At 34.5% G+C, this 14,521-nt stretch overlaps 1 protein-coding gene across 1 annotated transcript in view; it reads left to right on the forward strand.

Moving 5' to 3' along the window:
• The window catches only part of LOC121378323 (putative pyridoxal-dependent decarboxylase domain-containing protein 2), a 57,069-nt gene extending 42,804 nt beyond the window's left edge, over positions 1-14,265 (forward strand). The window contains exons 22-23 of the mRNA XM_041506434.1: positions 6,546-6,882; positions 8,195-14,265. Coding sequence (XP_041362368.1) covers positions 6,546-6,882; positions 8,195-8,243 — 386 coding nt within the window. The 3' untranslated portion in view covers positions 8,244-14,265. The remainder of the gene's footprint in view (positions 1-6,545; positions 6,883-8,194) is intronic.
• The last annotated feature ends 256 nt before the right edge of the window (positions 14,266-14,521 follow it).

The raw sequence follows: 14,521 nt of genomic DNA on the forward strand, positions 1-14,521 counted from the left end.
AAACAGAATGACAGAAAAAAAAGACCATGAGTTACAACCAATTATATCTGCAATAGAGAACAAAATATCAGACAGATAGTTAGTGGAGACAAAAAACAGAATGACCGTTATGATCATGTGATAAATTTGGCGCCAAATAATTTGGGGTTTTACAGTCAGAGATTGCCAAATCCGTAAAAATTAAAATGTTTTCATTGCTCAAATAAAATATAACATTTATTGTGTGTATTAAACATTCAGATAGATACGGTTATTGGACAAAATAGAGGCTGTTAAAAATACTGTTAAATTACATTACGGTAGCTGTCGTAAATGTTTTATCAATTGCTTTGATGTCTAGTGTGCAGACTGATCATTGTGGGGTTTTTAAATGGAGCAGCGAGAACACTGCATGAAGTTCATATCAGTTCATCCGTGAGTTTTTTAATGAGAAGGATTTTGAAATGTGGTGGTGTTAGCTTTTGTTAATAAACTGGTCCCTGCTAACATTCTGAATGTTTGCGAAATTCTTTTGAAAAGTGACTAGTTGTTTGTTTGATTGTTATTTTTGTTATTGTTGACGTGGAGGTTGTTTTTTGGGGGGGATGGATGAGGTGTCTTTTTTTTTTCCTTTGATTGGGAGAGGAGGTGGTTGTCATTTTGTTTTTTTTATATATAAAGTTATATACTTTTTGAGATTAAGTCATTTATGGTGAGTTTCCTTCAGTGATGAGTAAGAGTTACCTTTTCTAATGTTGATTCCTTTTTTCCCCCATTTTCACTCATATTCACAAAATTCTTGAAATAAATAAAGTTAACTGTTTTACATTGTGATGAATTTTGATATTCTATGTTGAGTAAAGAGCAACATTTTCTAATGTTGAATGTTGTAATTTTTTATCAAATTCATAAAATTCTTTATTATCCACATAGTTCATAGGGAAATATAACCAGTATAACACATGTGTGACATAACAATTTTATGTGACCAATAACTGACGTCATTTTGAGAAGCGACGTCGTAACATAATATGTCTTCCCCAGTCTTAGCTCTGTGTAATCGCTTACCAAAAGACGCCATTTCAGAAAATTATGTTTTGTTATCTCCTTCTGGTTACGTTTGAAACATTTTGATACGATCCTTGTTAGCCGATTCATAATTTTTTTTATTCTGAATAATAAAGAAAGTATTACGCTTGTGTGTGAATCATACTGATTTTGTGAAACTCGTGTCAGGATATCATGTATTATTGTCACTCTCACTTCGGCAATACAAGAATCATGACACTCATTTCATAAAATCAGTATGGCACACAAGCTAGTATAATAATCTCTTTTTATTCATAGGCACATTGGACTAAATTCATCTTCAACATAGAATCTTTGGACCATTCCTTTTCACTCTTAATGGCATAACAAGAACACCATTGGTCTTCACAATGCATTGCATGACATCATTTAAAAAGAAATGTTTTTGCTGTTTTATTGATTGACAGACCAGCTTGGTAAACCAGAATTAAAAAGAAATTTTCTCCACATAGAAATTGCACATTTTTGTCTCAGTCCCGTAACATTTGTTTCCACATCATCCCAGGCATTGTACTTAGTGTCTGCTTTCGAGTTTAAGGTCTTTGGATTTCCATATGGAGGGTTGTCATCTATTCTTATACCTATTGGGAATACACATTTAATTTGTTTAAAGTTTTCCATCTGTAGTATGAACAGTTGTCTTCTTTGAGTGTACTTTTAACAGAGAGCAACCATAACCAGTGAAACTGTTGATTAGGTCGCCTTGAATAAGCTCTGTTAACTCCAGTTCAGAAAAAAGTGTTCTCATGACCATCTCAATTCATGATTAGTCTGAAGTGTCAGTTATGGATAAAGCTGTTGCCATGGTTTCTATGGTGTTTTTGCAACACTCAATCAAGGCACAGTTATTCTCCAGACTTGATGTCTGTTCCACATCTCAAAAGACCCTTTATCTTCCATACTGGAAAATAAACCATCCTCCACTGAAGGGATTCTAACCACAGAACTTTCATGCAAGACTTTAAAACCCATACAAATTAAAGAAAAATTCCCACTAGCTACTGCCAATAAGAGCACTTCATATCAAATCTACTACCGGGTACATATATATACTCCCCCCTTCTATGTCCTGGAGCTGTGATTAACCATTAGCAGAACAATTGCCGCTAGGTCCTGACCATAATGGTAATTGTTTTCTTGTGCTCAGAATATATCTAGTCCCTAAGTCTGCTCCATTTTGTATCAAGCTTGAGTTCCAGGGTTTCAGATACTAGAGCACACAGATTACAGGTGAGATTATCGTTTTTGTAAAAGGTGTCCAGGGCTCACCCTGTGTATTGCCAAATTTGCCAATTGCTAATTTTTATTCAAAGTGGCTACAACATTTAGTTTTTGGCTAATATTTTTTTTTTTTAATTAACCACATTTTAATAATTTTCAAGGAAATACTTAACATACATGTACAGTACATATCCGAAAATTGTCTAAACCCAAATTTGTCCTTGTGTGAGCCCTGGGTGTTACTAAAGAAACATTTCTTATCTTTCCCTTCAATAACTGCCAATTAAAGACAACATGATTGAGTGTTTCAAACATTTCTTTCCAGTCAGTCAAAAATGTTACCAGGAGCTGTAGATCTCACTTACTCTGATATTTATATAATTACATGTAGATGTTATCCTAAATATACTGCGCGGATGAAAATGGGTTATGTAATTGTTATGAACCACAGGCAAACGAAATCATGCTTGCAGTTTTTGTAGGCTTATGGTGGATACATGTATATACTCAAAAAAAATGTATTACTGGCTGGTAGATATTTTTAGCATTTTTTGTTAAAAATGGTTAAAAAAACAAAAACAAATCATAGCCGAATGCATATTTTTTGTTGCTTTTAAAAATGCTAAAAAAAATAAAATAATAAACATACATATTTTTTCAGTTATCAGGTTAAATTTTCATGAAACAATGTTCAGAAGTCATCCGACTTGCTAAAATAACATTACCCAAAAGATCTATTGTCCCGTAATTAATTTTGTTGAGTATATGTGGATGGGTGGGGGGGGGGGGTATTTGTCCCCGCCCACTTACCGCCATTTGATCACGTTTGGAACTGCCGTAACATATTGTTATCTACATATATCTGGTTGCAGTAATGTTTGATCCTCAAGTAATGCCAGTCTTCCAACCAATATTTAACTTGTGATCATGGCACTTGCCATCATCAAGACAACCGGAGTGGTTTGATCTTACGGATCCTATCGGCCTACTTTCCTTGTCCTTCTCACCATCATTTGTACATCAGGTGACATCAAATTAAAGTAATTAAGTCTTACGCAAGGGCTGCTAGATTACACTTGTGGTGTTTATGTTGCAGCAAACTACAACTTGTGTCCTAACCTGTTGGTAATTGATAGTTCTCGCTGGTCGATTGTTGGCTCCAAGGCAGTGATAATTGCTTGTAAACACGGCTCGGATCCCTGGCATCCGGAGAGCTGGGAGGGCTGGGCAACTCGATGATCATCATTCGACAGATGTGCTTTAAGGGGAAGACAGAAATAATAACGACCATCATATTGCTTAATAGTTACTGATGATGGATTGTTGAGACTTAATTTTTTTTTTCTTCCTGTGTAATTGGGCAGTCATTTTTTTGGCAGTGTGTTAGCAAATAAAAAGTGGGGTTTTTTTTTTGTAATTTGTTAGCAAATGAAAAATTGTGGGGTTTTTTGTAATGTGTTAGCAAATGAAAAGTTATGTCTGTGTTTTGTAATGTGTTAGCAAATGAAAAGTTGTGTCTTAAAAAATATCTAATAAAATGATATATCACATAGTCTGAATTGATTTTAAAAAGGAAGGAATGTGTCATTCAACTTACAGTTCTAGATGAGATTGTCTCTGCTGGAATGATAGACATTGTTTGGCTTTTTTTTTCTGCCAGCCTTATTGTCCATCTGTCTGTCTTTCTATCTGTTTCCTTTGGAATCGGATACAGACTTCAAGTAGAACATAATGTCCAAATTTTTGTTGGACTAGTTTTGGTACATGTTGTATTTGGCATAGTGGATAAGTTATATAAGTTTTAGCAAGTGACAAATAAAAATTATTTCACGAGGAACATAAATTTGATAATAACTGGTGCCGAGTTTGTTATTCTATTTATTACCTGAACATTTGTTCTCTAAAAGCCTTTATTTTCGATACACATATGCACGTACATGTACATGTATAGAAACAATATAAACCACTTTATGCACTGTTCTGAGTATTGCTATAACTTTGTAATTTTTCACGTTCATAAATAATTTTCAAAAACAAAAGCTCTTTATTCTGGTACAAAATCTATAATGAATTGCATTAAAATGACATTTTGTTATAAATTTAACACAAAAAAACAGACAGTCGTAAACGCCAACTCTTTAAACTACATGACGTCATTGTGTGTGTTTGGCAAATTATGATGATGTCATATTTAGTACCGACAAGGTCATTGGTTTGTAAGCATCAAATCATCCAATAGTATTGTTCGTTGGACCAATGCTTGATAATTTCAGGGAATGTCAGAAGGATGTTTTGGCAATATAATGACTGTTCCCATGAGTTACTGTCAGGTGTTTCACCATTAGAATGACTGTTCCCGTGAGTTACTGTCAGGTGTTTCACCATTAGAATGACTGTTCCCGTAAGTTACTGTCAGGTGTTTCACCATTATAATGACTGTTCCCGTGAGTTACTGTCAGGTGTTTCACCAATATAATGACTGTTCCCGTGAGTTACTGTCAGGTGTTTCACCAATATAATGACTGTTCCCGTGAGTTACTGTCAGGTGTTTCACCAATATAATGACTGTTCCCGTGAGTTACTGTCAGGTGTTTCACCATTATAATGACTGTTCCCGTGAGTTACTGTCAGGTGTTTCACCATTATAATGACTGTTCCCGTGAGTTACTGTCAGGTGTTTCACCATTATAATGACTGTTCCCATGAGTTACTGTCAGGTGTTTCACCATTAGAAGAACTTCCAAGTAGAAAGTTAAAGTTCAAGTTTGTTTTGTTTAACAACACCACTAGAGCACATTGATTTATTAATCATCAGCTATTGGATGTCAAACATTTGGTAATTTTTACATATAGTCTTAGAGCAGACATCCGCTACATTTTTCCATTAGTAGCAAGGGATCTTTTGTATGCACCATCCCGTTGATGTAACCAGTCGTGGTGCACTGGCTAGAACAAGAAATAGCGCAGTGGGCTCCAAGTTGAATACTAGTTAAACAAATCGAAACCTACACAATACCGAGCTCATTGGAAATTTAAACAGGTGGTCAGTTGTACTCATGAATCACTGTCTAAACAGTGGATTTGTTTTATCAGACCAATAAAGACCCAGTGTTACCAGGCTGTGGATTTAGCAGGATTCCATGCTTCCATGAATCAAAGATTGTGGGTTGGAAATATAAGATTTAGAGATGGAGTTTCAGAACATCTATATTACATTGTACATGATTTGTACTATTATAGCAGAATGAAAAAAAAATTAAAAATTGAATGCCCTATTAATTTCTCTGTTCCCCCTGGGTTTTTCTTGGCTAGATACAGCCTTAAAATTTAAATTTAGATGTGTGTGCAGGAAATTATAGGGGGGTGGGGGGTGGTCTAGACTGGTGAGTGAAGTTACTTGGGTACCCCAGAAAATATATTTAAGAAAAAGAATTTTTTTGGGGTGGTTGAAACACCACTCCCTGTACACATGCCTAAAATTATATAAAGAATAACAAGGATATCGGCTTTATCCTGTGAAGGTACGAATCGGAAATTTTTAATTCAGCCTGAACAGGATAAAGCCAATATCCTATGTCATTAACTTGTTATTATCTTTATCCTGCAGACCATAAAAATTCAGTGAAAAAGCTATTATTTCTGTTATTTGAGCCACATTGTACGATGACCTAGAGGTCAAATGAGTGATTTTGTAATGTAGCTATGCGTGTGACGTCACATAAGTCACGTCAAAAGTCATATCCTGCTACTGTCCATCATCATAATCTGTCAATAGAAAGAGTTTGCAGGATAAATTATCCTATATGTGGCCTTGCACAGGTTATACATGTATGCTTGTTGTATTTCAAGGTAAAATCTTCAGGACAGAGACAATATACAAAAGTAATTTTACCCCATGTATAGATGTTTTATTTCACAGGTTATAGAGGTTTGCCTGTTATTGTATTCCAGTTAAAATCTTCATGACAGATATAATATACAAAAGTTATTGTACCCCATGTATAAATGTTTTATTTCACAGGTTATAGAGGGTTCCCTGTTGCAATATGCAGGTAAAAGTTTCACGATAGAGACAATATACAAAAGTTATTTTACGCCCTGTATAAATGTTGTATTTCACAGGTTATAGAGGGTTGCATGTTGTTATATTTCAGATACAATCTTCACAACAGAGGCAATATATAAAAGTTATTTTACCCCATGTATAAATGTTTTATTTCACAGGTTATAGGGGTTTGCCTGTTCTTGTATTGTAGGTAAAATCTTCACGACGGAGACAATATACAAATACCACATGCAGGTGCAGGAGGAGGCTGAGAACTCACAGAAGAAGCAAGACGCAGCATCAGAATCATCATCAGAATCATCATCTTCATCCCCAGCCGGGTCCCAGAACAAGCAGGACACTCCTCTCAAGTCGATTCTGAAAGCCTCCAAGTCTGACCCTGCCACACCCAACAGCAAGTCGGCCGGGGCCGTGAAGGCTGAACTGATTAACCAGTCGGTGGCCAGTCCGGATGTCAGTCCGGAAAAGGAGGGCCAGGAGGTGAAGGCCGTTCGGATGGCACAGGAAGATGATGGAGCTGATACTGGGTGAGCTCGAAGTTTAACTTTTAAGTCGTAGAATGATTTGTAAATTATTTCTTTTACTTACTGGTTCTAATGTTGGTAAGCTGAGCCCCGTTCCACGAAGTGATCTTAGTGCTAGGATCACCTTAAGTGCATTACTTCCTTAACAGTTAATGTTTGTTTTGTTTAACAACACTACTAGAGCACATTGATTAATTAATCTTCGGCAGTTGGATTTCAAACATTTGGTAATTATGACTTGTAGTCATCAAAGGAAACCGGCTACATTTTGTTTCCATTAGCAAAAAGTGTAGCACTCAACTGACTGAGCTAAATCCTGCCCCCTAACATCCTTATCCACTTAAGGCGATCTTACCGGCCTCCGTGGCGTCGTGGTTAGGCCATCGGTCTACAGGCTGGTAGGTACTGGGTTTGGATCCCAGTCAAGGCATGGGATTTTTAATCCAGATACTGACTCCAAACCCTGAGTGAGTGCTCCTCAAGGCTCAATGGGTAGGTGTAAACCACTTGCACTGACCAGTGATCCATAACTGGTTCAACAAAGGCCATGGTTTGTGCTATCCTTCCTGTGGGAAGCGCAAATAAAAGATCCCTTGCTGCCTGTCATAAAAGAGTAGCCTATATGGTGACAGCGGGTTTCCTCTAAAAAACAGTGTCAGAATGACCATATGTTTGACATCCAATAGCCGATGATAAGATAAAAAATCAGTGTGCTCTAATGGCGTCGTTAAACAAACTTTAAGGTGATCTTAGGGCTAAGATCAATTCATGGAACTGGACCCTGGGACCTAATTCACAAAGCTCTCTTAGGCTATGCTAGACAATTAAGCATCCTCTTTGCAAGTCTTTTAGCATTGCACTTCGAGATCACAAAGTTGCGAGAGATTAGTAAATTAGGTCATTATGACAAACGGTCATTGCCGTCAGTATTAATGTTTGCCTGATGTATTATGTATACTGTAAAACGGGTATTATTTGACGATTCACACAGTTTGTAGATGTTTTGTTTTTTACATAACCCGATGAACGTAAAATAAATAACAGACAATCCTTAACTGTTTGCAGAATTGTATAAGAAGATAAATATAGGAAGAATCAGGTTTTATTTGTGTGTTTGTGTTAATCAAAACATAAATTAACTATTTAGTTTTTTCTTAAATAAATATGATTTGAATCAACAAATGGTAGAACAAAAACATTAAAGCAATATTCTTTATTCTCTCGCATAATTAATAACTATTTACTTAAAATTACATTGTGTATTTTGTAGTACTTATATGTTACATATATATTTGGGGGGTTTTTTCATTGCCAGATCAAAGTCTTCTGATACAAAGGATGAAGCCCCACCTGCATCCTCCTAGTGATGAAGGACAATACTCATTCCATCATCTCATCGCATGTTACTACATCCATGTAATAGCTCTCGTTTATAGTCATGATCTCATCGGGTGTTCGAGTATTATCTATGCAGCAATATGACTGGTCCATTTCTCTCTGAACATGTTATATACAGACACCTGATTCCATAGTGGCACATCTTGTTCACACTTTTTACCCCGTCTTCTCGGCACTTTAGTTTGTTGTGTAGTTAGGTACTAAATTACAATTACCATGTATTCACAGAATAAATTAAATATGCAATTCAGCATGTTATGATGTCAGAAAGTGATAAACGATTAATGTAAAATGTTTGCAGTAAAGAATCTTGTAAATACGGTCAACCTTGTGTTAAGAAGCCAGCTAGGTGTGTCATGAAAGTGACCTCATGAGACTATAGGGTCACTGCATATCAAATCACCCAAAAGAAGAGGAATTTTGTTTCTATGGTGGTTATGGCTGAGAAACCTTAATTTTCAAAGATGACCTCATTCGGACCAACGGTTTGGGAGCTACAGCCCGCACAGTTTGGTAAAAATCACCACTGGTCCAGTCTTGATAGGAATGACATCTCTGGAATGGAAATTGCCCAAGGATCCCAAATCTGCCATTATTTTGGATGTAGAGTTAAGTTAAACCGTGATGATATATACTAATGTACTAATACAGATATATATATATATACAGATATACTAATATATATATATATACAGGTATACTAATTGAAAGATATAAGGGAATACATGGTATTTGAGACCATATTTAATGGATTACTAAGAGCAGTAATGCATGTTTAAAATACAGTTGTAATGTAGGACTGAATGTCGGTAATGTGTCATTGAATAACACTTAACGTGGTTAGCTTCCCAATACTAGGGATGATATTTGCTGTCGCTGTTTATGTGTTTCCTTATTTCTTTCCATCAATATATGTTTAACAAGTGGCTGCTAAACACGGCTGTGCTTATAAAACTTTATAGACTATTTTGTTCTCAAACTCAAGACGTTAGCAGTCTTCAGACTCTTAACTACATGCTGCTATTTGTATGCAAAGCTGTAAATCTTTAGATCTTTTGAGAATTATGAATTTTAGTACCTTGAAAATTGTTCCTGACTTTGTTGTTTAATGAAAGGCTCAGAAACTGTTTAATTTTGAAAACACTATGCAGTTTTCTTGATGTTTGTCCAATGTCCTTGTTTTTTCAGTTAATAGGCCTTCATTTTAGGTTTCAAATTTTATGGCAGGATGTCCTCTTGATCAGGTTTGACAGTACTTTATAAACAAACTGGTGTATAACATGTGGTAAGAGAGTGTCAGTCTAGTTTCATAAGACTTAAGTCTGCTTAATCAAGTTTGACAATGCCATCTGAACAAACTGATGTACAAAATGACACAAAGGTGTGTGTCACGGTTTGACACTAATGCATTCGTCTTCTCCCGCAGTTTCATATGGGTGTCAAATCAGTCAATCAATCAACCATTTGACTCATGCTTACGTCCACTGAAAGTTCAAGCACAGCTGTCTTAGACACATTCTCCGAGATTCCCTGGTGGATGGGTCCAAGACAGAGAGTCAAATCAGGTTTCAGAAATAAAGCCCTATGAATTTGTTGATATCTTTACTGCTTTATGCTGTTCCAAGAGTACATAATATTCAGAAAACAATAAGGGAGCACTAACACTGACAGGGAAGAATGACTGCAACCAAAACCTTTATCCTTAGTGTCGGGATATTAACAGTGTTATCAATCTCACAGTACAGACATTCAATCTCACTTTATATCTTTGTACTTAGAGACATTATAATGCTAACAGAGATTGAAATTTGGCCTACAATACTAAGTGTTTCCTTATTTCTTTTTCTCAGTATATAGAGTCTTATTTTTACCAGTTTAAGTAGACTGTACAAAACAGCGCATGTGCAAACTGGATTTTCAATTTAAACCAGCACGATCACAGTCCTGTTGGATGAAATCTGTCTAAGTAGCATTCAGTGTATACCAGTGAATTCTAGTTGTCCTCCTTGAAGCTGTTTAGACAAAGAGTCCAATAGGTTAGATTGCATTTGAACTTGTATTGCAGTGCACTGACAGAAAAACGCTGGTTTCTGATGGTTGTATTTGTAGATGTTGCTCATAAAAACATTCCTGTCATGCAGTTAGGTTTTCTCAAATATTTATTTAATATGTGTTATGTTATATACCCATCGTGGTTTCCTTGTTTCATTTTATTTGTGGGAATCAACTTTATATATATATATATATGAGTTTTTGTAAGATGTGACATTTCCTTCATTTGTGGGAATCAACTTTATATATATATGAGTTTTTGTAAGATGTGACATTTCCTTCATTGATACTTTTAGTGATATGGTGGGCAAGTTAAAATGTCAGTTTAAGGTTATTGGGAAGTTAGATTTGTACTAAAATAAAACCATATAAATATGTACCTTGCAAATAATAATAATAAAAAAGCCCTGCTTTTTAAAAATATTACATGCCCATAAATGTTTGTATTTAGTTCAGGAATTCTTTTTTGTACTTGTGATTAACTGTTTTTAAAGCTTTTCTTACTGGGTACACAAAATAAATTTTGGGAACAGATATGTTAGGGTTTCTTTTTTCCTTATACACACATGTATTAAATTATTTTTATGGGCATTATTTAGCATATATATAACATATAGGTGGGGTTTTATGTTCAAATTGTTTAATTTAGTGGGAAATGTTAAGCATCAATATATTCATTTTGATTGCTAACTTTCACTGGGGGGAAAAGTTCAAAAGAGCTAATTGTATTTTAATATGTTATTGCTAATATTTTTAAAGCTATGTTAGCCCTACGATACCGTAAAACCATTGTAGGCTATGACATCACTACAACATGCCATAGTGTCATCATAACTCCAATGGTTTTATGATATAGTAGCACTAAGATAGCTTTGAAAATATAGGCCAAGCTTTATAGTATTTTTATCAATTGTAGATTGAGGTTGTGTTGTGGTTAGTATGTTATGTTTATAGAAACCACAACAGAGAGGGTTTTAAGCTGTGTTTTTTTAGGGGGATTTTCAACATGTCTTGTTATTTAATATTTTAAAATGGAATGAACATAGTGAACTGTGCATGTAATATTTAGTAATATATTGGGGTTGTGAAATCCAACAAATATTTCATTTAACACATAAACTGTGGATATTTGATGTGTAACATGATTATTTTAACATTTGATCTAGATTGAGAGAGAGAAAATCCACTGCTACCACATATATGTAGTGGATAATAACAGTGGATCTGTTTTATGTACTTTTCTCATAGACAAGACAGCACATGCCATAGACTCATATATCACTTGTGAGGCCCCATTGGAAATGGGAGATAAACCTTGACAGGTCCCCTTCTAATGAGCACTTTTATTACCATTGCACCCAAGCCAAGCACATCATCACTGAATGCCATTCCACCCATATTGTGTCTGAATGTTATGATCGTAACAGTGTCCATTCTGGGGAGCAGGAGTAAGTCCTAGCATATGTATGAGTAGACCTGTCTGTTTTAAAAACAAATTTCAGTCAGTACCCTGACTAGCATACCTTAAATCTGAATGACAAAGCCTTTTCCTTAATCAAAACCATATCTTTGCACACGGCAAAGTCGAAAGGTCGTTTTGGTGAAGTTGTAAAGATAGGTCATAGATCCCTGATATTGTCATAGATTTGGGGATAATATATAAATAAAATATACACAATGTAGGTATTGGTATATGCTACCTTAATGGTTTACAAGGTACATCTCTTTTAGTGTTTTTATTTGTTGGTGTTTTAATTGAACTTGCAACTACATATAGTTACCATTAACACTTATGGCTAATATCAGTAACTCTGTTGCAGGTTGTTTGTTGATTATCAGATATGTTAATATAATTAAATTGGTTTAGAGTTACCTGTTCTTGTTCATGATGTTTTATAATTGTTCTGTTACCGGGGACTCCTGTACATATGGATAGTAATTATTTATTTGTGTACTTGCTGTATATATTCACGTATTTGAGCCCATTCCTGTTGTATAAAACTGTAGTAATGTGGACCTGTAATACATGTTTGTGTCATATATTGACTTCATTGTGACTTTAAGAGATAACAAGCTTCATAAACATGTCTGAGAATGCTGCCCATGGTCGTAAATACTGTTAATGTTTATGTTAGTCATAATGAGGAGCATTTTATTTTGTGCAATTTTCAGATTGATTGTTACCACATTTTCATCATGCAGTATTCATAAAATTCTGCTCTGTAGTAAAAGATTTTAGGGAAATCCATAACAAGTGCAGATGTGAGCTGACTGATCTAAAGTAAAGGTATTAAATATGAATTGTCTGCACTCATGTTTACCACAACACCCCCACCCCACACTCCATCTCGTACACTTTGATTTTTAAAGTGAAAATATAGCATGGGGAATACAGGCAATTAATATGTCTGCATATATAAAATTTGTTTTAACTTTACTAATTGTTTAAGCACAAAGAATGTTTTTTTTATTATTCAAACAATGATTTGAAACATAATAAACTAATCCCATTCTTTCAAAGTATTTTACTTTAATAATTTAAAGTTTTATTTTGTATTTATTTAGTTGAAGCTGAATACTAGGTCTTGTTATGAAGCAATACTAATGTTAATTAAAACATTTTCTTACACACTCGTTGGTGAGAACATCATTTGTTATTTTTTATAACATACACGTGCAATAACATTTTAAAGACATATGACTGGTGATGATCAGGTCACCAATGAAAAAAAAAAGCATGGTCAAATCGATCACTCTGTGATGTACAAGTTGACCTGAAATTGACGAGTCAACTATAAGTACTAGGGCCGTACATAGGTTTTTCTTTTAGTTGGAAAAGCCATTTAAATTTATTTTAAAATTGTTTTCTGAAGTTATGTAAGAAATAGAATACTACATTCGTGTCCGTTAGATATGATTTATCTTACAACTCGTTTAAAAAATGTATCGCTCGTTTTATACATTTTAACAAAAACTTGTCTTAAGATAAACGGTATCTAACGGCCACTCATGTAGTATTCTCTGTTTACAGTGTTCAGTAAAACCCAGGTCGTAAAATATATTTTACTAATACTCCTAAAAGTTAGTGGGATTGGATTGTTGTAATGATGTCCATTTTAATTATTTTCATGAATATTTTTATTGGTCTGTGATTGCTGTGAAATCCATTCTGTTTTCAGATTATTGTTTACAATGTGTATTTTGTTGAAGTTTATTGGTTTGTATACAAATGCACAACATTTCACTTTTATACCACAATATATGTTAATTGGTTAGTGGGGGGGGGGGTGGGTGTTGTGAGGGGTTTGTGCTTAGTAATAATGGCGGATAATTCAAATATCTTCACTAAACGATGATTCTTCTACTACCATCTGGACAATAGAATTAATTTAAATAGATAAAGCTGGATTGTGTTTGTTAATTGCTTCTTTCGTGTTAAATTGTTACATAATTAATCATTTCATCTTCTGTATGTTCTTTATGTAAGTAACCAGTTTTTATACACATAAATTTATGATCGTAATTCGCATTTTTCACCCATGAGTTTTATTTTTGTATTTTCATTAGGTTCATTTCAGAAATATTTACTAGGCAGTGGCAGTTTTCTTTTCTTTTTTTCCATCTTCTATCATCTGTAGCAAAATGTCTAAACCTATTTTGCAATCCTATTACGTGTAAAATAGTTTTGTTGTATGTGTGTAATTTTGTTACAGTTACTACAGGTAGATTAGTTTGCAGTAACAGTATAATATTATGCATTTTGGTGAGTTAATAAGGTTTTCATATTTAGATATTTCTGATCTGTAAGTCCACGAAGTTTAAAGGCATATTGTTACAGACCACTGACCTGTTACATGGCTTAACAAAGTATTACTTGAAAATATATATATTGGATTTGTCCCTAAATGTACTTTATTCAATCATTGCCATACCCCACTTATTAATGATATCTTGTAAAAGTAATTGAATTATGGCAATGGTCCATAATTCAAAAACTAACATTGCTGAGAGGGTTGACATGGATTTCACTCCATCATGGTTCAGTTATGGTGATGCAATAGCTAGATTTGGTCTCCAAAAATTAATGTAATTTTGATTTATTATCCGTTTTTAAAGAAATAAGGTCCTTAAATCTGTGACAGTATGCCTTTATTGCTGGTTTCCTGGAACTGACTGATGCAGAGCGACACTG

The sequence above is a fragment of the Gigantopelta aegis genome, chromosome 8, assembly GCF_016097555.1.
Source record: "Gigantopelta aegis isolate Gae_Host chromosome 8, Gae_host_genome, whole genome shotgun sequence".
NCBI lineage: Eukaryota > Metazoa > Mollusca > Gastropoda > Neomphalida > Peltospiridae > Gigantopelta > Gigantopelta aegis.